General features: G+C 60.3%; 1 protein-coding gene across 1 annotated transcript in view; it reads right to left on the reverse strand.

Annotated features, from left to right (window-relative positions):
- Positions 1–3,099: 3,099 nt before the first annotated feature.
- MBTPS1 (membrane bound transcription factor peptidase, site 1) overlaps positions 3,100–24,336 on the reverse strand; it is a 30,684-nt gene continuing 9,447 nt past the window's right edge. The window contains exons 5-23 of the mRNA XM_075537984.1: positions 23,610–23,720; positions 23,330–23,439; positions 22,815–22,931; positions 21,402–21,469; positions 20,392–20,494; positions 18,589–18,740; positions 16,563–16,724; positions 16,010–16,154; positions 13,385–13,573; positions 12,722–12,894; positions 12,297–12,412; positions 11,686–11,842; positions 10,511–10,635; positions 8,593–8,670; positions 7,817–7,957; positions 6,318–6,449; positions 5,728–5,854; positions 3,868–3,998; positions 3,100–3,780 (exon numbers count right to left, since the gene is read on the reverse strand). Of these exons, the coding sequence (XP_075394099.1) occupies positions 3,584–3,780; positions 3,868–3,998; positions 5,728–5,854; positions 6,318–6,449; positions 7,817–7,957; positions 8,593–8,670; positions 10,511–10,635; positions 11,686–11,842; positions 12,297–12,412; positions 12,722–12,894; positions 13,385–13,573; positions 16,010–16,154; positions 16,563–16,724; positions 18,589–18,740; positions 20,392–20,494; positions 21,402–21,469; positions 22,815–22,931; positions 23,330–23,439; positions 23,610–23,720 (2,534 nt within the window). The 3' untranslated portion in view covers positions 3,100–3,583. The remainder of the gene's footprint in view (positions 3,781–3,867; positions 3,999–5,727; positions 5,855–6,317; positions 6,450–7,816; positions 7,958–8,592; positions 8,671–10,510; positions 10,636–11,685; positions 11,843–12,296; positions 12,413–12,721; positions 12,895–13,384; positions 13,574–16,009; positions 16,155–16,562; positions 16,725–18,588; positions 18,741–20,391; positions 20,495–21,401; positions 21,470–22,814; positions 22,932–23,329; positions 23,440–23,609; positions 23,721–24,336) is intronic.

Here is a 24,336-nt window from a genome sequence, read left to right on the forward strand (position 1 = left end):
GGTAGGGCCTGGGAGTTCCTGGGAGGCTGACACTGTGTGAGGAGACACTCCGGGGCCGACCACTTGCAGCTGGACCTCAGAGCCCCTACCAGCCCCAATCTGAGGCCACAAAACCCAAACTCCAAGCCATGGAGTTGTTGGTGCCGAAAGGGCAGAACTGACCCAGTGGGTCTCTGAGACTGTCACTCTGCTGGAGGACAAACCCTGCCTCATCTTCATCCTGTGGAGTGGCTGGAGGGATTGAACCACTGACCTTAAGGTTGGCTACCAGCCCAACACGTACCCACGATGCTGCTGGAGCTCAGCCGCCTGAAACAAATCCAACTCGTGCCATCGGGTCCTCTCTGACTCACGGTGACCCTTGAGGACAGGGGAGCACTGCCCCTGTGGGTGTCCAAGACTGACTCTTTACAGGCGTAGAAGACCTCATCTCCCTCCCTCGGAGCAGCTGGTGGTTTTGAACTGCTGACCTTGCCACGAGCAGCCTCTTCTGTTACCACTACGTCTCCAGCTCTGAAGGCCTGATCACTGTGGCTTCCCCAGCCTCAGCTCCTGGTCCTGTGACCTCAGGAGCAGACTCCGTGGGGAACCCACCAGCTCTCCTGGAAGTTCCTGTGAGCAGGACCTGCCTCAAGTCCACCCGCCAGCAGGGGCCCACCATCATCCCCACGGAAAACAGGGGACTCTGGAGGGTCTCATAGCTGGGATGACATCAGAGCTGGCGAGTGACAGGGCCTCACTGCAAAGCCTGCTGGCTTTGCTCTCTACCCACACCCCATCCCTGACAAAACCTGAGAGGATGGATGAGTGTGTGAGTACTGGGTGGAAGTTTGGGGGGCCATAGATTGCAGGGAGGGAAAGGGGTGCTGGTCTACCATGTGCTCACTTCCCATGGCTGTGAAACAAAGTGGGGGCTTATAGCCAGAGTGAGTCTCCTACATAGGCCTCTGGACTTGCTCCCTCGGAGGTTCTGGAGAAGGGTCTTCCTTACCTCTCCTGGCATTCCCGGGCCTGTGGTCACAGCCCTTCAATCTCTGCCTGTCTTCAGAAGCCTTCTCCCTGTGCGCCCTCCTCTCCTTATAAGGGCCCGTGTTCAATGGACAGCCCACTCAGGTGATCTAGGGCAGTGGTTCTCAACCTTCCTAATGCCTCGACCCTTTAACACAGCTCCTCAGGTTGTGGTGACCGGTATGTATGTGGCGTATCTGCATGTGGGCGGACCCGCCTGCAGACCGACAGAGGAGTGGTGTCTCAGTTCCTAAGACCATCGGAAATGTCACCTTACAAGATCCCTGTGAAAGGGTCGTTCGACCCCCAAAGGGGTCTCGACCTCAGGTTGAGAACCGCTGCTCTAGGGCGATTGCATCATGAGATCTAACTGCACCTGCAAAACACCTTTCCCTAAACAAGCTCACACTCACAGGTGGGCATGTCTCTGAGGAGGCCATCGTCCCACTCACTCACTCTTGCCTCTGCCTCACGTCCTTTGACCCGTCCCTGGAGGACCTCATGCATGGCACAGTGAGCCAGAGGAAGGCCCTCCACAAGATGGGCCAACACCGGGGCTGCAATGAGTCCAAACCTAAGAACAGTGTGGGGATGGGGCGGGACCAGCAGTGTTTCTGTTGTACATCAGGTAGAGCTATCAGTTGGAACCAACTTGGTCATACAGATAGCACACATGCCAGGCCCTGGACTAGAAACCGGGGCTGGGTGGCCTGGGGCCCCCTGCGTTAGAGGCTGGGTGGGGTGGTCTGGGGTCCCTGGGTTAGAGGTTGGGTGGATGGGGGGAATCGTGGGTGCCTGTTAGAGGTGTGTGTGTGTGTGTGTGTCCGTCCCAGGTCCTTGGACTAGAGGCTGGGGCAGTGGTTTCAGAGGCCACCTTCCCCCTGGTGGCTTGCAGGGGCAGTGACATCCCTAGCCCTTGGTGACAGGGGAGTGGGCACTGTAACAGCCCAGCACACAGCCCCCCACCACATTCATTGACTATCTCCAAAACCTGGCCATGGTGAGAAAGAACAAGAGGCCTTCCCCGGTGGCCAGGATCACCTGCCCCTGGGTGGGCCCCATGCCAGCTGATCACTGGAGTGTATATGACTTGGGAATTAAGCAGCAGCCTGGGAAATCCCTCTGCTTTGGCAGCCTCTGATAGCTGCTCTCTGCCAGCAGCCTGGCTAGGTGACCTTTCCCCAGGGCCGGGGGGAAGGCACCTCACTGGGCCCCCATGTGCAGGCAGCGGTCACCTCACTGAGCCGTGCCAGGTCCAGTGCCAGGTCCCGGTGTGAAGGGTGGCTGTCTCCGGAGTGTGCTCTGGAGCTAGTGACGGCTGCGAGTTAAGTACCACCCAGGCGCCAGAGAACCAAACACTGCCCTGCCCTGGGCCACCCTCGCTACTCACTGCTGCTGAGCCACTGTGCCGGCCGGTCCCCTGGCGGAGCTTCTTCCCACTGGCCCGCTGCACCGTGAGCATCACAAGATGCCAGGCAGCCCAGGCTTCCCGCTGCACGGCTTTGGAGTAGAAGTGCAGACCTGGGTGTCCGCGGGGCTGTGCTGTGTGGTGCAGCCTTGGGCGGGCCTGCTTGGCGACTCTCGGTAGAGACTGCCTCACCTGGCACGCCCTGTGCCAGCAGGTAACCTGTGTCTTGGACCCCCATTCGGCAGGGAACAAGTTTAGGATGCCCAACTCTGAGGGGCTGTGCCCCACTGAGGTCAGCCTTGGGGCCTCACCTACACATGGCACCTTACAGAGCTGCCTGACACAGGCAGGGGGCCACCGTGGTGGGAGACGAAGCCTGGGCTCAACCTGCCCCTACCCCTGCAGGGAGCACGGGGCTGTGGACGCCCAGGTGTGTGGTACGTGCTGCTGGTGTCTCCGCCGTCCATCCCTTGTTGCCTGCTAAGCCAGAGCCGGACCTCAGACATCCCTCCTCTGCAGATCAAGGAGTTGCCTGCCAGGTCAGAGGGACCTGGTCAGGGGCCCACAGCCTTGGGCACAGCCTCTGTGTCTGGGGTCAGATCACGACATCCCTGTGGCTGCCTGGGGCAGAGCCAGGCACACTTGCCTTTTCTGCTTCCCGTGGGCAATACACAGGCACCACGTAGGCAATGCATATTTATTGAAAACGTTCTTGACCGACGACGGCGGTGAGACTGAGACCCCGAATTACAAAACACGATGGCAAGTGAGACTTAGAAAAATAAAGCGCAGAGCTGTGTTTCAGAGTCAGGTCCGTGTCCTGCAGGGCTCTGCTGACCAGGCCTCTGGTCAGAAAGGAGAAGGCAGCCCCTGCGAGAGTCCTGGGGGTAAGGGTGAAGGTGGGAATGGGGGAGGGGACATAGTAAAAAACCGCATTCCGGTGACCAAAAATAACAGCTTTGCTTCCAAATAGCACACGTCCCTAAAGTGACTTTTCCAACAATAAATAGGGCGAGCTCCGCGGGAAGCAGGCTCAGGTGGGCGGGCAGGTGTTCGGGTGCTGCAGTCCTCGCCTGGCTTTGGTGCTGCTGTGGGGCGCTCTCCTGAGGCTGAGGGTGGGGGGGTGGGCAGGTGGGTGGGCCACCCTGCACAGAGCCTCCAGGGTGCTCACACGGATGGGGCCTTCGGGGGGTGCGCCTGTGGCACAAGCTGTGGCCGTTTCACCCTGGGCTTCCGCCGCTTAGGCCTGCCCTTGGCCTTGTTGATCTGCACCACGAAAAATGCCAGGACCACCATGGCGCCCAGGAAGGCAAAGACGGGGATGGTCTGGCCCACCTCCTGGTTGTAGCGGCCGGGCATGATCCCTGCAGGAGGGAAGCATGGTGAGCAGGCAGCCACAGCACCGAGCCGTAGACACCCACCTCCCTGCCCCTGCGGGAGCAGGCACTCACCCCCAGGGATGTCCCAGGCACCGCTCTCCCCCGGAGACAAGGGCCGCACTTGAGGGCGGTTGGATCTGAAGTTGGGCAATGCCACCTTGTCCAGGTCGATGGAGAGCAACTTCTGGTGTTTCCACAGGTTGCTACAAGCAATGGAGGCAGAGCTCGTGAGAGGGGCACCGGGGGCGGGGTAGGGCAGAGGCCCTGTGAGAGGGGCACGGGGATCCTGTGGCACATGGGTGCCGGCAGAGCCGGATGAGGAACTCAAATCCATGGCCAAGTCCCGCATATCAGAGCCACCCTCTAGCACACGGTTCTCGCAGCCTCATCATCTCCGAGAGTGGCTGGGAGGTCTGAACCTCCATGTTCTCAGTGACTTCAGCACTGAACCACCGAGCCACCAGGGCACAAACAGCAGAGGTCAAACCCAAGCCCAAACCACACTTGCTGCCTGAGTCAACTCCAACTCCCGGAGAGCTGGTCTGCAGCCACTTGCTGGTGGCAGGACATGATGGACCAATGGACCACTGTGGCAGTGACATCATCTCCTATCAACTAGAGAGAAGGGTGGAGTCTGGCCTGTCAATCAGATCGCAGCTGATGACCTCATTCAGAAGGGCCACAGAGATATAGTTCACTGGAGGCCAGACCCACTCTCTACCTTCCCTTTCTGCTGTTGAGATGCTCAGAGAGCTGGAGGAGACCCGTGGAGACCCCTGCCAGCACTGAGATGCTTCCACTGGCCTATGACATCCCTGCATTTGGCACCATTGGGTGTGCTGCATGAGTGTGAAGAGGATTTTACAGACTGGTATGAGGCGTACAGGCTAATATCGCATTTATGGACTTGATCTAGACTGGGCTGGGATGTTTTCTCAGTACACAATTACTCTTTGATATAAAGCTCTTTCCTATACGTACATGAATCTCCCTGAACTCGTTTCTCTAGTCTACCCAGATTAACACAAACACCTTGGTCGGAACAATCTGTGCCTGAGTGAGCCGGAACTGAGTGGCGTTTTCTGGTCCGCAGTCATGCCAACCCTCCTCCCGCACCAAGCAGAGGTTACCACATGCCCATGGGGGGAAGGTCGCCCCTGGCCAGGGCTTCCTGTCAGGTCCGTGTCCTCCAGGTACCTAGCAGCCAGGTGGGAACTCGTCGCAGCCCCTCAGTGCCCTGGCTGCTCACCCGCCTGTAGCTTTGGCCGGGGGCCCTCAGGCTCCTGTGGGGACCGTGTGTCTCTGCGGACGGATCATGGTCACCACACTTGGTGAGCCACACCAAGGGGACATGGATGGAGGAGTCCTGAGGGGCCTTGCAGATGGCGTGCCTGGGCTGGCTCAGGTCGGTGGATCACGTGAGAGACCCAGGGTCTGCTGGCTGCTTCTCAGACTCCCGACACCCCTTGTGGAGAATAACTGAGTTTCTGGAGTATGCACGGCACCGCCTGTCCCCGGCTTCGGAACTGCTGACTGCGGCTGTCCACGAGCCGGACAATGGATTATAACTACCCGGGCTGTGGGAGTGACCGCTTCCTAGAGATGCTGGGTCACGGGGCGGGTGGTGGGAGGGCGGTGAGCAGTAATGAGCACATTGGAACAAAGTGCTGCTGGCCCTCAGCACTGTCTGCATGCAGCCGGGGGCAGGGCCACGAGAGCAGCCACGTCCCTCCTCACTCCACCTTACCCGCTGAGATCCAAGCTGAGCGGACAGTCTCAGGGCAGCCTGGTGGGGCCCTAACTTCCACTCTGCTCTCTGGGGTTACAGCACTGGCTCCCCAAGGGGATACCCCATTCCCAAGCCATCAGGGTCCACTGTCCTGGGCTACCCCATCCTAGGCTCCTCTCTCATCAGCCACCGCGAGCACTCACCTAGGTGCCGTCTCGTTCAGGGGCTGCGGCTTGGCCCAGGACAGGTGTGGGCAGGCAGGCAGTGCCCGGGGCTTTGGGTCCCCCAAGTGGGACTCCAGGACCTTGGAGTAGCGGTGCAGGTGGTTCCCTGGGCAGAGGAGACAGGGTCACGGGGGCTCTCCCAGGGGCCGTCCTGTGAAGACCTTTCTCCCCTGGTCATGCTCCAGCTTGGCAGTCACAGCCAGTGCAGGCTGGAAGGACACCACCTGTGACGTCCGGGGCTGAGAACCACCTAAAGCCACGTGTGTGTCTGGCAGGCCTCTGTGGGTGGGGGGGTGGGGACAAGAGCACCTGGGCCAAGGGCTGCCCGCCCTCCTCAGGCTGCTGAGGGCCTGTCCCCACAGAGCCAGCCTCCTGGGAGTCCGTGGCTGTATGGGGCCCTCAGGGGTCCCTATGGAAAGCAGCCTACTCCCGAGCACTAATAAGCTGCTTTGCCCCAAAGCAGACTGTGGCCGAGCCCCCGGAGCAGAGCAGCCTCGCCAGCGTCCATGCAGCTGGCCAGGCCGCAGCCCTCCACTCCAGCCTCGTGTCCGGCCAGCGGACCCACTCACCTTCCATCCTCTCGGGGGTGATGGTGCCCACTCCGCTGGGCGGGCGCTGCCGGTTCCCCGAGTGGCTGAGGCTGGGAGGGGTCACCCCATACGAGGTGTACTGCAGGAGCGCATCCAGCAGCCAGAAGCAGTCTGTGTGGGATGGAGCAAGCGTACAGTCAGGGGCCTGTGGAGAGGCGGGTGCAAGAGCCCCGAGGGACCTGGGCAGCAGCAGAGAGGCCCAGTCACAGCAGAGTCGCCTGCCTGGCGCAGTCACGGGATTGGCACCAGAAGCCCGGCCATGGGCCTGTGTCACTCCAGGGCCCTGCTCAAGGCAGCATCAAGACGGTACCCAGTGCTGGCCACACTGCCTGAGCGCCCAGGCTCCATCCCGCTCAGGGACAGCATGACTGCCCCAAGGCCCCAGAGGAGTGCGGCCCTGGGAAGGGCCCTGCCTGCAGCCCCAGGCTGTCCTGCAGGGAACACTTGGATTGCGTATGAGACCTGGGGCTGTCAGTCACCTGTGGCTCCAGTCCCCTGAGCCCGCACACCTGGGGCATTGCCTCGAGTCCAGCTGGGAGCCATGGAAACCAGTGCCTGCTCCCAGGCTGCTGCAGGGGCCGGGCTCAGGGATCATATGGGGCCCACAGAAGGCTGGCACCCAGACAGGTCTCCACAGCTTTCCTGCAGATCACCTGGAGGCCAGGGCCGGCTTCTCTAGAGAAACACACTTGGTGGCTGACCCTCACTAAGGGCACTGCGGTCACATGCCACCAGCCTCTCTAGCTGCCTCTGAAAGCTGGGGACGGGCCCCTCAGAGTCTTAATTTTAACAGACTCTTCCAGTGACCTAGAGTCCTTAAAGAAAACCCTGAGCGAGAACTCGCTAATCTCCTCTCACCGGCCACTGCAGCCCTCACGCTCCATCCTGCATGTCAGCCACATGGTGAGGGCTCACAGGGAGCACTGGCTGGGGAGTTGGTCAGCTTCAACCGCCAAAAGGGGGGGGAGGGCAGGAGGAAAGGAGGAGGGAGGAGGGCAGAGGGAGAGAGAGCTGGAGGGAAGGGGGGAGGAGGGAGTGAGCCAGAGATGGAGGAGGACACAGAGGGGAAGGAGGTAAACAGGGAGAGGGAGGAGAGAGAAGGAGGAAACAGTTGGAGGCCGGGAGGGGATGGAGGGTCTGGTCCTTTGGCCCAGGTCCAACCCTGAGCCATTTCGTCTGCCAATCCAGCAGGAAGCACATCTTCCGCCCCAAGCTCTTGGCCCTGCTGACCAGACACGAACCAGGGCAGTGTTTCTCTCAGCTCAGAAGCCCAGGTCAGCGCTGTCTCAAGGGTGGGGTGGCAGCAGCTCCTGGTGACCCACCCCCAGGGACAGAGGCCGGACTCTGGGAGGAGGAGCGCTGCCGCCCCCGTGTGGCCGAGCTGCAGACCAGCAGTTGTTTGCTTCCTCAATGTCAGGGACCCAGCCGGCCAGTGGTGCTTGGCGCCTGGGCGAGGTCTGTCCCTGAGATGGACTCACCTTTCTGCCGGTGGCTGTCGTCCAGGCAGTTGGAGTCTCCATAGAGCACGATGCGGCCACCGCCCTCGGCAGGGACCTGATAGAGGCCCAGGATGGGGACGTTCTCCACCACCACCGTCTCCTGCTTCAGGACCTCCAGCCCTGCAGATGTGCGGCCTGGCAGTGAGCACTGTGCCCACCCAGCGGGAACGCCAGGACGTTTAATGCCACTGCTGACCCTTGGGGCTCCCAGGATCAGCTTTTAGGGGCCCTGGAATTAAACCTTGACCTCCATTCCCAAAACAGCGTGCTATGACCCTGAGACATAAGGAGAGCCCTGTGCTTGGGGGAGGGGGTGTGTGTGAGGGGGCGTGCGCAGACCTGTGACAGACAGGCTGGTCTCAGGAAGGATCCAGAGTTCATGAGGGTGGGGCAATGTGGCCCTGCCCGGTCAGGTCTCCCTGGTGAAAGGATGACCCTTTAGGGCAGCCTGACAGGAGACTCCAGCAGATTCCTGTCTCTAGGGCTGGGCAGGCCAGTGAGGGACCCGGCTCCTCACGGAGCCACTGACACAAGACAGGCCCACCCAAGGGAACCCAAGGGACCAGCTTGTGTGAGGGGCAGCTAACGGGCCTGGGGTCTCTCTCTCTCTCTCTGATGGGCTGGGGTGGAGGCTGCCCACAGCAAGGCCACTAACCACCACACACTGGCCCCTCTGACAGGAGAGGGTCCCACTGATGGGCGGGTTACACCCAAGAAGGTGTCATGGTGCAGAGGAGGCCAGAGGCTGCGTTTACCTTGGTCCTTGAACGTCTGTGTGATCACAATGCCGTCTTCCGGAAACTTAGCGATGCTGCAGCCGGAGGCGTAGTACACTGGGGACAGGAGACACGTGCACACACGGATGGATGGATGGACACACACACACCGACACACAGATGACAGGGCGGGCCCACACACGCTCAGCACCTTCTGCCAGAGCTGACATGCCCCCAAATGCTTTCTGCCCCAAGGGTAGGGATCTGACCGTGGTCTTTGTCAGGGCGGCCACTGCTGGAGCATCCTTGGGACATTCCCACCTCACAACCCACGTGAAAATGAAAACCACCAAAAGGGCTCGTCCCTCGGAGACCCAGGGCACCCCAGTCAGGGACCAGCCCCTCGTATACCCAGGGCACCCCAGTCAGGGACCAGCCCCTCGTATACCCAGGGCACCCCAGTCAGGGACCAGCCCCTCGTATACCCAGGGCACCCCAGTCAGGGGACCAGCCCCCTCGTATACCCAGGGCACCCCAGTCAGGGACCAGCCCCTCGTATACCCAGGGCACCCCAGTCAGGGACCAGCCCCTCGTATACCCAGGGCACCCCAGTCAGGGGCCAGCCCCTCGTATACCCAGGGCACCCCAGTCAGGGACCAGCCCCTCGTATACCAAGGGCACCCCAGTCAGGGACCAGCCCCTCGTATACCAAGGGCACCCCAGTCAGGGACCAGCCCCTCGTATACCCAGGGCACCCCAGTCAGGGACCAGCCCCTCGTATACCCAGGGCACCCCAGTCAGGGGCCAGCCCCTCGTATACCAAGGGCACCCCAGTCAGGGACCAGCCCCTCGTATTCCAAGGGCACCCCAGTCAGGGACCAGCCCCTCGTATTCCAAGGGCACCCCAGTCAGGGACCAGCCCCTCGTATACCCAGGGCACCCCAGTCAGGGGCCAGCCCCCTCGTATACCCAGGGCACCCCAGTCAGGGACCAGCCCCTCGTATACCCAGGGCACCCCAGTCAGGGACCAGCCCCTCGTATTCCAAGGGCACCCCAGTCAGGGACCAGCCCCTCGTATTCCAAGGGCACCCCAGTCAGGGACCAGCCCCTCGTATACCCAGGGCACCCCAGTCAGGGGCCAGCCCCCTCGTATACCCAGGGCACCCCAGTCAGGGACCAGCCCCTCGTATACCCAGGGCACCCCAGTCAGGGACCAGCCCCTCGTATACCAAGGGCACCCCAGTCAGGGACCAGCCCCTCGTATACCCAGGGCACCCCAGTCAGGGACCAGCCCCTCGTATACCAAGGGCACCCCAGTCAGGGACCAGCCCCTCGTATACCAAGGGCACCCCAGTCAGGGACCAGCCCCTTGTATACCAAGGGCACCCCAGTCAGGGGCCAGCCCCTCGTATACCAAGGGCACCCCAGTCAGGGGCCAGCCCCCTCGTATACCCAGGGCACCCCAGTCAGGGGCCAGCCCCTCGTATACCAAGGGCACCCCAGTCAGGGGCCAGCCCCCTCGTATACCCAGGGCACCCCAGTCAGGGGACCAGCCCCCTCGTATACCCAGGGCACCCCAGTCAGGGGCCAGCCCCCTCGTATACCCAGGGCACCCCAGTCAGGGGCCAGCCCCCTCGTATACCCAGGGCACCCCAGTCAGGGGCCAGCCCCCTCGTATACCCAGGGCACCCCAGTCAGGGGCCAGCCTCGCAGAGACCCAGGACACCCCGTAAGGGGAACGTGACTGTGGAGCACAGAGTTGAGAAGGGCCCTATCACAGACCCCAGCATGCCTGCGTCGAACAGGTTTTGCGGCTGTTAAACCTTACAGATGGACTGACGTCTGGTCAACAGTCATGAGAGCGGGGACTCTGTGACCTCAGGGGCAGGGAGCCCAGGCTGTCCTCCCTGACACAGAGCAGCGCACAGGGGTGTCAGGGCGTCACAGGGAGACTCACTGTCGTGGTTGGCCAGGGTGAAGTCCCCTTCATAGAGGCCATCGCTGAAGGCCATGTTCCAGACGGACAGCAGCTCGTTGAGAGCAGGGACGTTGGCACCCCCCGTGTCTGGCATCCACCACTGCCTGAGGGCGAGAGCAGGCTGGCTCAGTACAAGGAACCCGAGCCAGACCATGTTGTTTCCGAGAAAGTAGCTTCGGCAGTTAGTGAACGCCCGCCGGGAGGCCGGCAGAGGGACCAAAGGCTCACGTCAGAGCCTCCCTCCACAGTGCTGTCATGTCTGAGACAGCCCGGGCATGAACGAGAGCTTCCTTGTGTGTCCTGCAGACCAGTGGGAGGTGGCACCTCGTACTTCCTCACTTTCCTGTGGAAAAGGCTCAGAGCCAGAGGAGCCGTGTGAGCAGCAAGGGAAGGTGCTGGTGATGAAGAGTGTGCCACTCAGAGTCAGGACAAATCCATACATCCCCGAAGCCGCGCTCAGAGACAGCAGCCAGCCTCGCCCCTTAACAAGGCACGGCTTTCACCACACCCACGGACAGTGAGTGGATTCCAAGTCACAGGGGCCCCCCAGGACACATCGGAATGAAGTACTCTGTGGGGGTTCCAACAGAAGCCCATGGCCTCATCACCCTCATGGGAGAGCTGCTGGTGGGTTGGAAACACCGACCTCGTGGTTGGCAGCAGGGCACTGAACCACTGTGCCCCAGGGCTCCTGAGCTTTCCCTGGTCCGCCCATCATCCCATCTCCCACTCCAGGCTTCCAAAGGGCGCATCACATCCACCGCTGCTCAGTGACGGACCCCGTCAGTCGAGCCTGCGCTGTGTGGCTCTGACAGCCGGCGGGAAGCCTACCGAGGGGCCTACGCTGGATGCCTGCAGTCAGTCAGGGACTGCCTGTGAACACCCTGGAAACCCACTGTGCCCTGAGGGAGCAGGGGGCACAGACAGAAGGGAGCTCCAGCTCAAGTCCCAAAACCAACAGACAGGGACCTCCAGGGAGGGCCGGGGACCCCAGAGCACTGTGCGCTCCCCTGACCACATGCCTCTCAGGACCTGCGCCAGGCATGGAGAGCGCCCTGCCTGAGCTCCCCGACGACCTCACAGGGAGTGGGTTCGCTGGGGAGGCAGGCACCGCCCGCGTCAGGCTTCTGCCCCAAACGCCCAGGCCCCAGTACCTTGTGTTTTCATCGTAGAACTTGACTTTCCTCATGACGGACGTGTTGTACCAGTCACTGAAGATGACAAGTGAGAGGCCGTTGTCCACGTCCCTGCGCAGCTTGGCGATCTCCTCGGGGAAGTACTCCTCCTCGCTGTCCACCATCAGCAGCGTCCCTGCGGAGCCGTGCGGTCAGTGTGCACCGGGGCAGGGGGTCCCGGGGACACGGGCCGCTGCAAGGGGAGAGTCCTCATTTCCTCGAGGAGAAGAGGAGCACTGGGGGGCTGTGCACTTCCCTCCTTTCCAACTGTTCACGGTGGTTTCCCCTCAAAGAGCTGAGCCAAAGGGGCCCGGTGAAGCTTCATGCTTAGAGGATGTTGAAGGGTCAGTCTCAGGGTCCCCCCATCGGTCAGTCTCACACGCCTGGTCTGGAGGGCCACTGTCTGTCAGTCTCATGAGTCTGGTCTACTTCAGTGGCCCTGACAACCATACTGCCCCGTGGAGATGGGCACAGTTGGACATGAAGCCTTGGTCAGCCTCCACAGGGAGGAAGCTCCCATTGGCCTGTGCCCAGCCTGGGAGGCCAGCAGACCCAGCGAGGGAGGGAGGAGCATCCGGCACCCAGCTCACCGTACTGACTGGCGTCGAAGCAGGTGAAGGGTGAGCCCAGGACTTCCACAAAGTAGCCCATGCTGCGCAGGTGCTGGTACATGTCCCTGAAGTTGGTGTGGATGTGGTCGCCGTTCCTGCAGGGCAACAGGCCGGGGGTGGCATGACAAGCCCTCGCCAGCCGGCTGTCTCTGGGTCACACGTGTGCGATGAGCAATGGCCGGGACTGTGTCCAGCGCGGATGCAGAGCTCTCCTGCCCGCTGCCAGGAACCGCCCACCCAAAACCGCCCAGTGAAGCCCTTGGCTGACCACCTCCCCCAGCTACCCACAAGCCTCCTTCCTCCTCCAGATCAGGTTTGTCCTCACGTGCCAGCCACGTTCAGCAGGGATCAGTGCCTCCGCTGCCCGCCCCAGCTGCCCGCCTGCTAGAGCCCCAGGGCCGCACCAGTCCAAGGGGTCGTTCTTCATGCGCAGGTTGTCCCTGGGGAAGTAGCCGGGAGGGTAGCGCAGGTTGTGGTACTGGTCCCAGAGCACACGCTTGCTCCGCGGCGGCGTGGGGATGATCTTCACCTTGATGGGCAGCTTGACTGTGGACGTCTGCTCGGCACTGCTCTTAGACTGGAGAAGAGATGTTGACAGCAGTGGCCCCGCCCCCACCCAGGGCAGAAGGGGCGTTCAGGCTTCTGGGGTGGAAGGGTCAGCTGGGATTAGCAACCCCAAACCCTGCCACTCAGGCTGGAGCACTTACAGCAGGCCCTCCCTGTCCCCCCCCCCACCCCACCCCCGGCCATCTAGGTCGATGGGACAGGGAAGAACTGCTCACAGGCTTCCCACACTGTCACTCTTCACGGGAGCAGAGAGCTCCGTCTTTCCCCATCTTTTGCAGTCAGCAGCCCAGCACGTAACCACTGCGCACCAGGGCTGCTCCGTCTCCGCCTGCAGCCCTAGCGCTAGCTCCTTCCCGTCTCCTCCCGGAGGTCGCGTGCTCGGGGACCAGCACCCGGAGCCGGCTGCCTGCCAGAAAGCCGACAACCTGCCCTAGCTCCCGGGCAGCAGCCAGGAAAGGGCACTCCCAGGGCCGGCAGACCTGGCGGGGAGCCTAGCTTACCTCTACATCTGCCGGGGAGGACACGGTGATCATGACGTGGCCCTGGGCGATGCCCTCCCAGGAAGCAGCCTTCTTGGTGACAGAAATGGAGATGGCCAGATAGCCTGACCAGGGCCAGAGGACCGAGGAGTACGAGAAAGCCACCTCCATGTTGTCCCCATTCTGCGGCAGGTAGGGCTGCCAGTCGGGCTGCGGGGGCGGGAAGAGAGTGGGCAGACTGAGGGGGAGCACCCACGGCCAGGGTCCTTGGGGGCAGCCCTGGAATTGGAGCTGTGCTCCTCTGGGAACTGCTGCCAACCACGGACTCTGACAACTCTATTCCGGTAGGCTCCATGGAGCCCACTCCCCTCAATTAACAAACGAGCTGTGCAGTAAGACCAGTCCAAATTACAAAGTCACAACAGCAAGCAGGAGGGCTGTCTGTTGGTCGGGGCAGGCAGACAGACTGACGAGTGCAGAAATTCTGGTTTGAGAACTCGCCTGAGACTGGAAAGGAACAAACAGCAGATCAGGCGCCAGGTTCCCATCAGTTGAAAAGCGTGAAGAGCCACGTGAACTGAGAGGAAAGTGGTGGCCTGGATGCAAACTGTCCTCAGCCAAGTTTCAAAGGCAGAGGCGGGGCAGGCCATGGTCACTGGGCCCAGAGAAGGAGGGCCACTGATGCCCGCTCAGCCTGGCACACATCTGAGAAAAGCAGACAGCAGCGTCCAAGCACAGACCTTTCTGGAAGAAAACAGGTGGGTGTTGCCATGAGCCCGCATTTCAACCTGTCTATGCGTGAAGCAGACCTCCCAAGCTGGTCAGCACGTTGGCAGAGGGAGGAGGAGACTCGGAGGAGGCAGGGGGCAGGGATTGAGCAAGGAAGGTGCCCCGTAGATGCTCTGGGGCGAGCGGTGAGCAGTGGAGACCCAAGGCAGCTCTCCTCCACCTCAGCCCACAGACCCAAATGGTGACGGCAGCGGCAGAGTGAACTGTGTAACAAGCCTGCCGAGGAAGACTCAGGAGACGGAACTGAGCCTGTGCTTCGTTGCCGGAGGGACTGGTTTCCAATGTTTGAAGCAACAGATCAAGAGAGGAAAGGAGAGGAGACACACAGCTTATGAAAATGTCAAACTCTCATACCAAGAAGTCTGTGACCCTCCAAAAGCTGATCCAGAAGGGGCGGGAGGCTCAGAACCAGGAGGAGCAAACGGGAGATCTAGGGGCCTGATTGCCCTGGCAGGGGAGCCCCACTCCAGGGAGAGGAGAAAATCCATACCAGACCACACAGTGGTGAACAAGCCCAAAGGATCTCTCTCTCTCTCTCTCACGCAGAGATGTAAATGAAGCAAGAAAGCCATTGACGCTTCATGGTGAGCAATGTACCAGAATGCTCACCACCAGATACAAGTTGGGTGAGGCATGCGCCCAGCAAGGGTTACCCATGGCTCGAGTCCATTCCGACTCAGGGTGACTGCAGGACAACAGGAGGGAGAGCTGCCCCACTGGGTTTCTAAAGAAGGCTGTCACCCTTCCAGAAGCCAAATGCCTCTTCCTCTCCTGTGGAGAAGCCCCTGCACTACCACCCCACCACCTGATTAGCAGCCACGGACAGACCCCTTGGGGACACGTACATCTAACCAAAGGAGCTGCACCCAGGGCCACCGGGTGCAGCCCCTAGCGTGTATATGGTAGTAGGCCTCTTAGTCCTGTGGTTATCATGAGCTGTGGAACCGATGTCGCTCAGGGCACCCCTGTGGGACAGAACTGCCCCCCAGAACTGCCCGGCTGCCACCCAACAGGTGCAGCCGCCGGGTCTCTGCCCCTCGGGCTGGTGGGTCCCACCTACATCCCTCTCTGTTGCATGCGATTTGGGAGACTGTGGGACACAGGTCTGGAGGTTGAAGAAACAGGGCACAAAGACCACCCTCCCGTAACCCCGAACCCAGCATGCTCAGTGGAGACGCCCCTCCAGGCACGGCAGCCAGGGCCTGGGCGGGGAAGGGGGGCGTGGGGGCTCTTGGAGGGTTAAGCACCAATCTCTGAAATCAGGCTCTGCGAGAGAAAGGCTATTCAGCTTTCAGAGTCTCGAGGCTGTGAGATTCTACCCAACTCAAAAGGAGACGAAGCCATCAGTGTAAAAACAAAGCGGGTTCAGGGCGTGCCTCCTGCCTGGCCACCAGGCTGTGCCGGGCTCCGTCCTAGCGCTCCGCCCGCCTGAGGACCTGATCCCGGGACTTGGTGGGCAGTGTATCTACAGGAGCACCGAATGCTTCAAGGGTAAATGTTTACAGGGCTTGGTGTGGCCAGGAATGAATTTTCACAACGGACGGTGCAGGGTAACTAAAACAGCGAGCTCGGGCCTTGGCAGGCAGGTGGGAGGGACAGGTGAAGAGACCAGGGCTTAGAGCGGTTCTTTGTTCGATCCTTCCTCATGCTAATGCTCAGGCCGTGAGCTCAAGAAAAGACAGATGTGGGCTTTAGAGACCAGAATCTCCATCCAAATACACAAGTCTTCGTGAGGAAACCACAGTGCCGAGAAGGAAGCCGGCCCCAAGGGCAGGACAGGTAGCCCTTGGTGCCCCTTGGCCCCACGGACAGGACTCATGGCCTGGCCCTCATGGGAGGAGCAGAGCAGCCACTCACCTTGTCCACGACCCTGCCGGTGACCCCCATGCCGTTGAGGATGGTGACATTGACAATCGTCGGCATGCCTCCGTAGTAGATGGGCTGTGAGCAGTAGGGCCACATGTAGGGGCACTCGGTCAGGTCGATGTAGCTGGGACTCAGGCTGAAGGAGAGCAGCCATGTCAGAGCCGGGAGACCACACGCATGGAGGCCTCACCCAGCTGACCGGCCACATGTGGGCCCGCCTCCGGCTGCCCTTGGCTGGTGGCTGTGCATGTAGCTTTGGAACACATCACTTCCCCGACTGCTGACGAGCCACCTCACAACTGGACTGCTCCAGGAACCACCCGCCTGCACTGAGCAGCCTGCTTGGGGGGAGGGGAGAGGGAGGCAGGAATACTACTCTCTGCACTAGGGTGGGACACTTCTGTGAGCTCAGCCATGTGAACAGAGAAGTGGCAGGTGTGATCCCTTCTCCATGTATCCTGGGATCGAGGGCCCTCAGAAGGAGGGAGAAAAGGAGGGAGGGTGGACAGGCGGGCAGGCGAGTGGGGGGCGGGGGCGGCCCTACCTGGCCTGGGGCCGGTAGCTGTTGAGGATCTGGTACGCTCGCAGCAGGTCCAGCTTGCCGTGGCCTTGCTCAAACATGTTGACGCCGGGGAGCCGCCGGGCAGAGGCGATCAGGGCCTGCTTCACACTGGCCGGGTTCACCAGCTCCCGCTTCTGGACCGTGCTGGGGAGCAGAGTACAGTTGCTAATCGTGTCTGAGCACGGTGCTTAACATGAGGCTGCTGTTCCCTAGCCTGCAAGGAGCGATGTGAGGCCAGGGTGTCCAAGTCGGGCCCAGAGGGAATCCCAGGGGGCCCATGGGGGCAAGGAGGGTCTGCCCTCAGGCTCCAGCCAAAGGCTCCCTCCAAAGGCAAAGGCAGATGTGGAGGCCTGGGCGTGAGGAGCCCCCTAGTGGACACAGTGTTAATGGATGAGTGGGCCTGTCACTGGCAGGGCTGAGCCACCAGGGAGTCTCTAGGTGTTATGGGGGGTGGGGTGGGGGTGGGTGTGTGTGTGTGTGTGTGTGTGTTTCAGAAACACAGCATCATGGGCAGATCAATAACCCCGTGTGTGTGTGTGTGTGTGTGTGTGTGTGTGTGTTTTTCAGAAACACAGCATCCTGGGCAGATCAATAACTCCGTCAGTGCTACTCCCCAGACGCAGAGAGAACCCCTCACTGGGCACACAAGGGAACTCTTTCCCCGTCCTTGCAACATGGCACCTGGGAGTGGGGGCCGGGGCAGTATCCAGAGGGTCTGGAGCAGTGGCTGATGTCAGGGAAGCTGAGAGGGGCCAAGGAGGGAGAGTTGTCTTCTCTGTGTGTGTGTACAGCTTGGGGCAAAGTTCACAGAGCAAATGCATTTTCCTGTCAACGTTAAAAATTCATTGGTTTGTGACACTGGGTACAACCCCCTCATCATAGCAGCCCTCTCCTCACTTCCTTCCTGGGCCGCCTCCGGAGGGCTGGGCTGAGTGCTGCCCCTGGGGCTGGTGGCTGGCTGCCCCAGGAGCCTGCACCTCACGCACTAGGCAGGTGTGTTGCTTGGCTACTCGGTGACAAGCCTTGGAGTGCTTTTAGGGTGGCCCAGGCCAGAGTCCTGGGGTCCCACCAATCTCTTACAAGTTTCCTTTTGAATTTTGCAGTAAGTTTTCTACTGGAGTTGGCTCTTCATGGGCGGTTCAAGAACCGATCAAAGCTCAGCTCAGGAGTTGCGACCTGCCCCTCTGGGCTCATAAATCAGGTCAAAGGTCAGCCTTAGCTTCCTGACTGGCCTGCTCAGGCAGGTGCTGAGGAAGTGCGCCCTCCCCACAGAACATGTCTACAGATGGCCACAGGTACTGCTCCTTGGTGCTAGGGACACCGGCCAGAGGGGGTCAGGCCTCACCTGCCCACAAGCATGGTCCTGAGAAGGGGACTTGCATGTCCCGTCTCCAACATGAAGCCTTGCTTCTCTCCAGCTGGCCTGTGCACAGTGCACGCCGCTCTCCCCCATGGGCCAAGGAGAACAAGTGGAGGAAGAGGGAGACCAACTTTCTAAGCCACCTGGTTGGGCCAGGGCCACAGTGTTGGGGATGGACAGGAGGGCTTTATCAAGGCAGCTACTGAGGATGGGAGCTCAGGCCCCCAAAATCGTGAAAGCGAGTGTTAACTTCACTGGCTTTTAGGTGGAGAGTCTCTGTCCACTGTCCAAATCCGTGGGTCCCCTTCCATGTGACCTTGAACTCAGGACGGGGAACAGTGACTTTAAAACGTTCCACCGCACATCAGCCAAGCACAGACCTGAGACTGGGACATACGCTGACCCGGGGGTTGAGCCATGAGCCCCGCCCCAAGCTGTCATGTTAGGGAGACTGCAGTGCAAGGCTGGCTGTTGGCCGGCCTCGTTCCCCTCGTGAGACACAGGAAGAGAGACAGAGGCACAGCCAGTTCCTCAGAGGGGACTAGGCCTGCTCACGTCTCCAAGACAAGCCACGGCAGGGACGCACCGGGCAAACATCCAGCCTGGGGTCCCGCCTCTGATGGGGGTCCACTCGCCGGCAGCACCCACCTGACCAGTAGAGTGACAGCTCCCGCCACCACCGGAGAAGCCACGCTTGTCCCCGACAGGGCCCGGCAGCCCCCTTTCACACCGGAGCCCCGCACGCCAGCACCGTAGGTGACAATGTCAGGCTTCACTCGACCGTAACCGCCTGGGAGTTCCTATGAAAGAGAACAGTCTGGTGACGGCACGCTGCGCCGCAGTGTGATGTGGTGCGGTACAGCTCAGCCAGTGGTCTGCTCCCAGAGGGCCACTGGGCTGGCCCCGAGAGCCACTGTGACTCAGAACACATTTACGGATGATGTCCAGGAACTTGTCCTTTTCGGTGGGTTTCACAATAACCAAGGAGACCTGGTTTCACGGTGGGTAAGCAGGGCTGTACCTGCACGACCAGCAGTTCAAGGCCCCCAACCGCTCCAGGGAGGAAAGGGAGGCTGGTTGCTCCTGCATGGATTTGCAGCCTCAAAAGCCCCACGGAGCAGTCAGCAGTTCTACTCTGTCCCTTAGGGTTAGTATGAAATCGGATCAGCTTGAGAGCAGTGGGGTTTGGGTGGGTTTTCCATGGCATATGTAACAGCAAGTCCTGAAGACAAGTGAAAAGTATTTTTCTCCAACTTATCTCTAAGTAAATGAAAACCTTGACACATTAGGAACGGAAGGGGACAAACACTGAAAACCAGAAAGGAAATAGTTTCTTCACAAAGGAACGAAGGACAGGCCCCGCTGCCCCAGCAGGACAGAGGGACCCCCTGGAGGGAGGGGGATGGATGAAGGCATCACAGGTGAGCCTTGGGGGGGGGAGAGGGACTGCTCCCAAGCTTCCTGGAAAGTAAGGCCAACAGGAGAGTTACAATTAGCTCTTCCCCTCTGAGCCTTTCCTAGGCTACCAGACACGAGCCAGTGTCAACCTGAGCGATCTCAGAGGCCTCCTCTGGAATAACATCTGGAGGGGCCCACAGGGGGTTGTCGGGGGCCCACAGGGAAGACAACATGGAGGCAATGCTTCAGCTGCTTCAGGACCTTTCTGGTAGGCCCCTTGGGCAAGAGCACCCACACAGGGAGCTGTGGGTGCCTGTGGGCTTTGGGAGGAGCTGTCTGACGGAGAGAGGGAGGCACAATCAGGTGACTGGAGGGCAAAAACGAGTTGCCCGGAGTCAACAGGGCCCTGAGACGAATCTTCACCAGGGGTCCTGCAGACCGGAAACAAATGCCACAGGGGGGACAGGCCCCCAGTCTCAGAGGGGCCTGTGGGCCAGTGCCGTGGGAACCAGCCTCTCCCGAGACACCAAGGGTCCCGAGGCTGAGAGCTGCCCAGCAGGCTGCAGTGTGATGTGGAGCTTGGCAGCCGTCTGGGGCTTTGCTGAGACCTGGACATGTGTCTGCCAAGAAACCACCCAACCTGTATGCTGCCCAGGACACCGGGTCTTGAACTAGGTCGGTTGTGATGGGCAGAGACAATGGAGCTGGGGCGACTGTCCATCCGGGCTGAGCTGCTGGGAGCTCCCCTCACTCTTCAGGTGTGGGCAAAGGGAGGCCCTGGCCAGCCCAGAGGAGGTGCTCAGTGGCCATCCATCAGGACCCACTCACCCCCAAAGGCGGCGACTCAGACACATTCTAAGAAGATGTGAGCTGAGGGGGCCAGCTCTCCGGGCCCTGCTCGCTCGCTCGCGCTCTCTCTCTCTCTCTCTCTCTCTCTCTCTCTCTCTCTCTCTCTCTCTCTCTCTCGTGTCTGGGCCCTCACTGCCCAGCTACTGGGACAGACTCCACACTCCCCCGCTTCCAGGACCCCAGGGCGGGAGGAGCCCGGCTTACCCAGGTGGTCATGCCCCGGGAAGAGAAACGGGCAATGTTGTCCTCAAAGTCAATGCCGCCGACGCCAACCACATCCATCTGGTCGGCAGGGTTGTTCAGAGTGCTGGGGGCACAGACAGAGTTACTATGTAAGAACAGGATCTCTCTGTTTGGGGCAGAGTGCCGTACTGGAAGAAGAGCATGGAGACATGAAGACTGTGTGGACGTCACGGAGTTGTCCGTGTCAACTCTGCTGAACAGGCAGGTGTTGTGTTGTAGATGTTTTATAACACACACACAGACGCAGATGCGCACAGACACACAGAAAGTCAGCAGCTGAGACTGGTAGCACCACAGCCTGCTCAGTGCGGGATGCCTCCCAGACAAGGTGGCCAAGCTCTGGCTCTGCCGGGCATCCATCACTCTTTTATTGGCAGAGCATGAAGACCTGTCCCATGAAGGTGACACACAAAAGCCCCTCCCACCTTCCCTTGCCAGTCTGTGAGCCTCCGTCCTAAGAGATCAGGCGACCAGTATCTCTAGAGGGCCATGCCTGCTGCGCACCAGGGGGCTCCGGCACACCGACCCCACTTAGCAGTCACCGACATGTGCAGGGGGGCCGCAATAGAAGCCGTGAGGAGCTACGTGACTATCACAGCAAGGTGGGCAGGGCCCACAGAAACAGCAGCCTTGCATGGGTACCTGGGGAAGCTGAAGGATGGGGACGGACAGATTCTCCGGACACTCTCCCGACTAACGGAGAGTCTCACGAAGATCCCAAGCTGAGCTCACAGCCGTCAAGCAAAATTGCCACTCCCAGCAACTCCCAAGCACAAACTAGTGCCCCACGGGCTGTGCTCTCTAGGGAGCGCCCCGGCAGGGGTGCATAGAAGCCCCCGGCATTCCCAGCAGCCCAGCGTGTAGCCACTGCGCCACCATGGCTGCCCAGACCCAGAAACAGACAGCGGTCACTCTACAGTTTTTCCAGGAAAAAGGTCTTTACAGGCATCTGCCGTGCTGGGGCTACTCACCCATAGAGAGGCCCATCGTTGCCAATCGCAGACACCATGATCACGTTGTTGGCTGTCAGCTCCCACACCTACAAAACGGGCAGGTGCTTATTAATGGAAATACATAACCGCCAACAATCAATACGCCACGGTCCCCAAACACCACAACTTCGCAACATGTAACTCTGAAAATGTAAGTAGGAAGAGAGGAGCAACAGTCTGCATGAGTCATGTCTCGTCTACTGAGACCAGAAAGACACGGTCTGCATGAGCCATGCCTCGTCTACTGAGACCAGAAGAACTCGGTCTGCATGAGCCATGCCTCGTCTACTGAGACCAGAAGGACACGGTCTGCATGAGCCATGCCTTGTCTTCTCTGAGACCAGAAGAACTCGGTCTGCATTAGCCATGCCTCGTCTACTGAGACCAGAAGGACACGGTCTGCATGAGCCATGCCTCGTCTACTGAGACCAGAAGGACACGGTCTGCATGAGCCATGCCTTGTCTTCTCTGAGACCAGAAGAACTCGGTCTGCATTAGCCATGCCTCGTCTACTGAGACCAGAAGGACACGGTCTGCATGAGCCATGCCTCGTCTTCTCTGAAACCAGAACTAGATGGTGCCCAGCTACTACGGCCAGCCGCCGACCAAGATGGACTGTGGAGGATGGGAGGAAAACAGAGACTGGAAGCCAGAGTCTCAGAAAGTCTGGAGCTGACCCCGGTCACGTTAAATTAGTCTACAACCTAAAAATGTTACCCGTGAGTGGGGAGCTCTGTTACAAAGAACCTGGAAACATCTATTTGAGACCCTGACCTCTGACAACAAAAATGAGGAGATAGGGGCGGGGAGAATACAGCCTCATAAGAGCATGGTAACGAAGCACGAAACACCTATGTGGGGGCCCTGAACACACCTGTACGCACACCGCCACACAGAGGCCTAACTGGCTGAGTCAGCTTTCACTGGAAACACAGTGACATGCCACAGGTGTGCCCCGGAGATGGAGCAAGGGCTGGAGGTGGGCGACAGCCCCCTGCAACACAGCCGTGGGCTGCACAGACTGCCTGCTTCCTCCCAGGGTCCCAGGGAGCAAGCACAGCCCAGAGAACCAATGCGAGGTTCCCGTGAGAATGAGCCACTCAGAGCCGAGACTCGAGGCAGTCCCTGCTGCTGGGACAGTGGTGCTGTCCATCCACTGCCAGGTGCCCAGGAGTGTGGAGCCTCACCACAGGAGGAGTGCCCATGCTCAAGAAAACCACTGGGAGCCCGGTTGTGCACGAGGCCAACTGTGTGCATGGCCCCGAAGCAGGTGTCTGGCTGAGCCAACCACCTGACCCCCAATGCCACTGCAGTTACGGCGAAGGGCCCCAGAAGCAAAGCCCTCTGGGTCTGCACACGGAGGGGGGCAGGCCTGGGCAGCTGGGCACCCACCTTGTCGACAAAGGGGTGGTCCATGAAGTCAGGGCCGCCGATGCTCAGGTTCAACACATCGATCTTCTTTAGGATGGCGTAGTTGAAGGCGTCCAGGAACCAGGACGTGTACGACACCTGAGCAGGTCAGAGTCCCTTCAGTGCCACAGCAAGTCGCTCACCGAGCCCCACCACGAGCTGCCCAGGGAAAGGCAGATGCGGCAGCGCCTCTATTTTCTCAAGGATAATTTGCTGTTCTTGAGCATACACAAGGGGACTTCCGAAAGTCCAAGGAAACATAGAGTTGACATAGAGTTGAAGGGTGAAAGAAATCTACACCCTTTTGGAAATGTCCCCTGTATAAGAGGATGCGCGCAGGCCAGCACGTGTGCCAGGGCGCTGGGGCGAGCTGAGCTGGTGAGCAGGGCGGGGCAGAAGGCAGCCTCGCATAGGAGACTGGTGTCTCCTCAGAGTGTCATGGTGGGTGTGTGTCCTGTAACCCCCGCCCACCCGCAGTGTTTCAGGGAGGTGCCTACCTGGTTATTGGTGAAGACTCTGAAGATGTGGAGTTCAGCATCAGGGGCAAAGCCCTGGCACTCCCTCATGCTGGCAATCACCCCTGCCACGAAGGTGCCGTGGCCCAGCCCTGCAGCAGAGAGAGGGGCCACGACTGAGGATGGACAGCACCCGGCAGCCTCAGGGCCTTTGGAGGCCTCCACCTCGAGTCCACTCCCTCCCGCCTCCTTCCCTGGCCACCCCATTCCCTCTCAGATGCTGTGCCAAGGGCTGTGAGATTAGCGGGGGGAGGGGGCTCACCATCATCCAGCGTCCGCTCATTGGTCCAGTTGGTCCTCTCCTTCACGTTCTTGAAGTGGGGGTGCTTCTCACTGAGCCCCGTGTCAAAGACAGCCACTCGGACGCTGGCTCCTGATTCCACGGGGACAATGCGCCAGTCAGAAACCACACCGGGCTCCCTCCCGGCCACGGGAACTCTATGTGCACAGCTGGGGGCTGGGGGGTTTAGGACTATGGGAGAGGCCCTGCTGTGGCTGCCCAGCAGCAGGCAAGACCAAAGAAAGTCCTTCTGGACAGGTCTCCCACCGACAATTGCCACTGGTAGATGCCCTGGGAATGCACACCAGGCCTCCCACTCTCATCTCCTCAGAGGGCCATGAGCACTCGCCAACCGCAAAGCTAAGGAGCAGGCTTTGTGCCTGCCCCTGCCCCGCCCTGGGCTGCAGCTTATTGATGCCGCTTATTAACAGCTGCAAGCACGTGACGCTTTCTTGAATGAGCTATGGATAGAGGGGCAGACCACACGAAGGAAGTAGCCCACCCCCCCCCTGTTACATAAAAAAAACAGACCCACAGCTATGGAGTTGAATCTGATAGCGACCCTATGAAGGGTTTCCATGGCTCTAAATCTTCAGAGCAGCCAGCCTCATCTTTCTCCCTCAGAGCAGCTGGTGAATTCGAACTACCAACCTAGCGGTGAGCAAACTGATGAGAAACCCCAAGGCACCTTCCTTCTGTGGCCAGCCCC

Source organism: Tenrec ecaudatus, chromosome 18 (genome assembly GCF_050624435.1).
Source record: "Tenrec ecaudatus isolate mTenEca1 chromosome 18, mTenEca1.hap1, whole genome shotgun sequence".
NCBI lineage: Eukaryota > Metazoa > Chordata > Mammalia > Afrosoricida > Tenrecidae > Tenrec > Tenrec ecaudatus.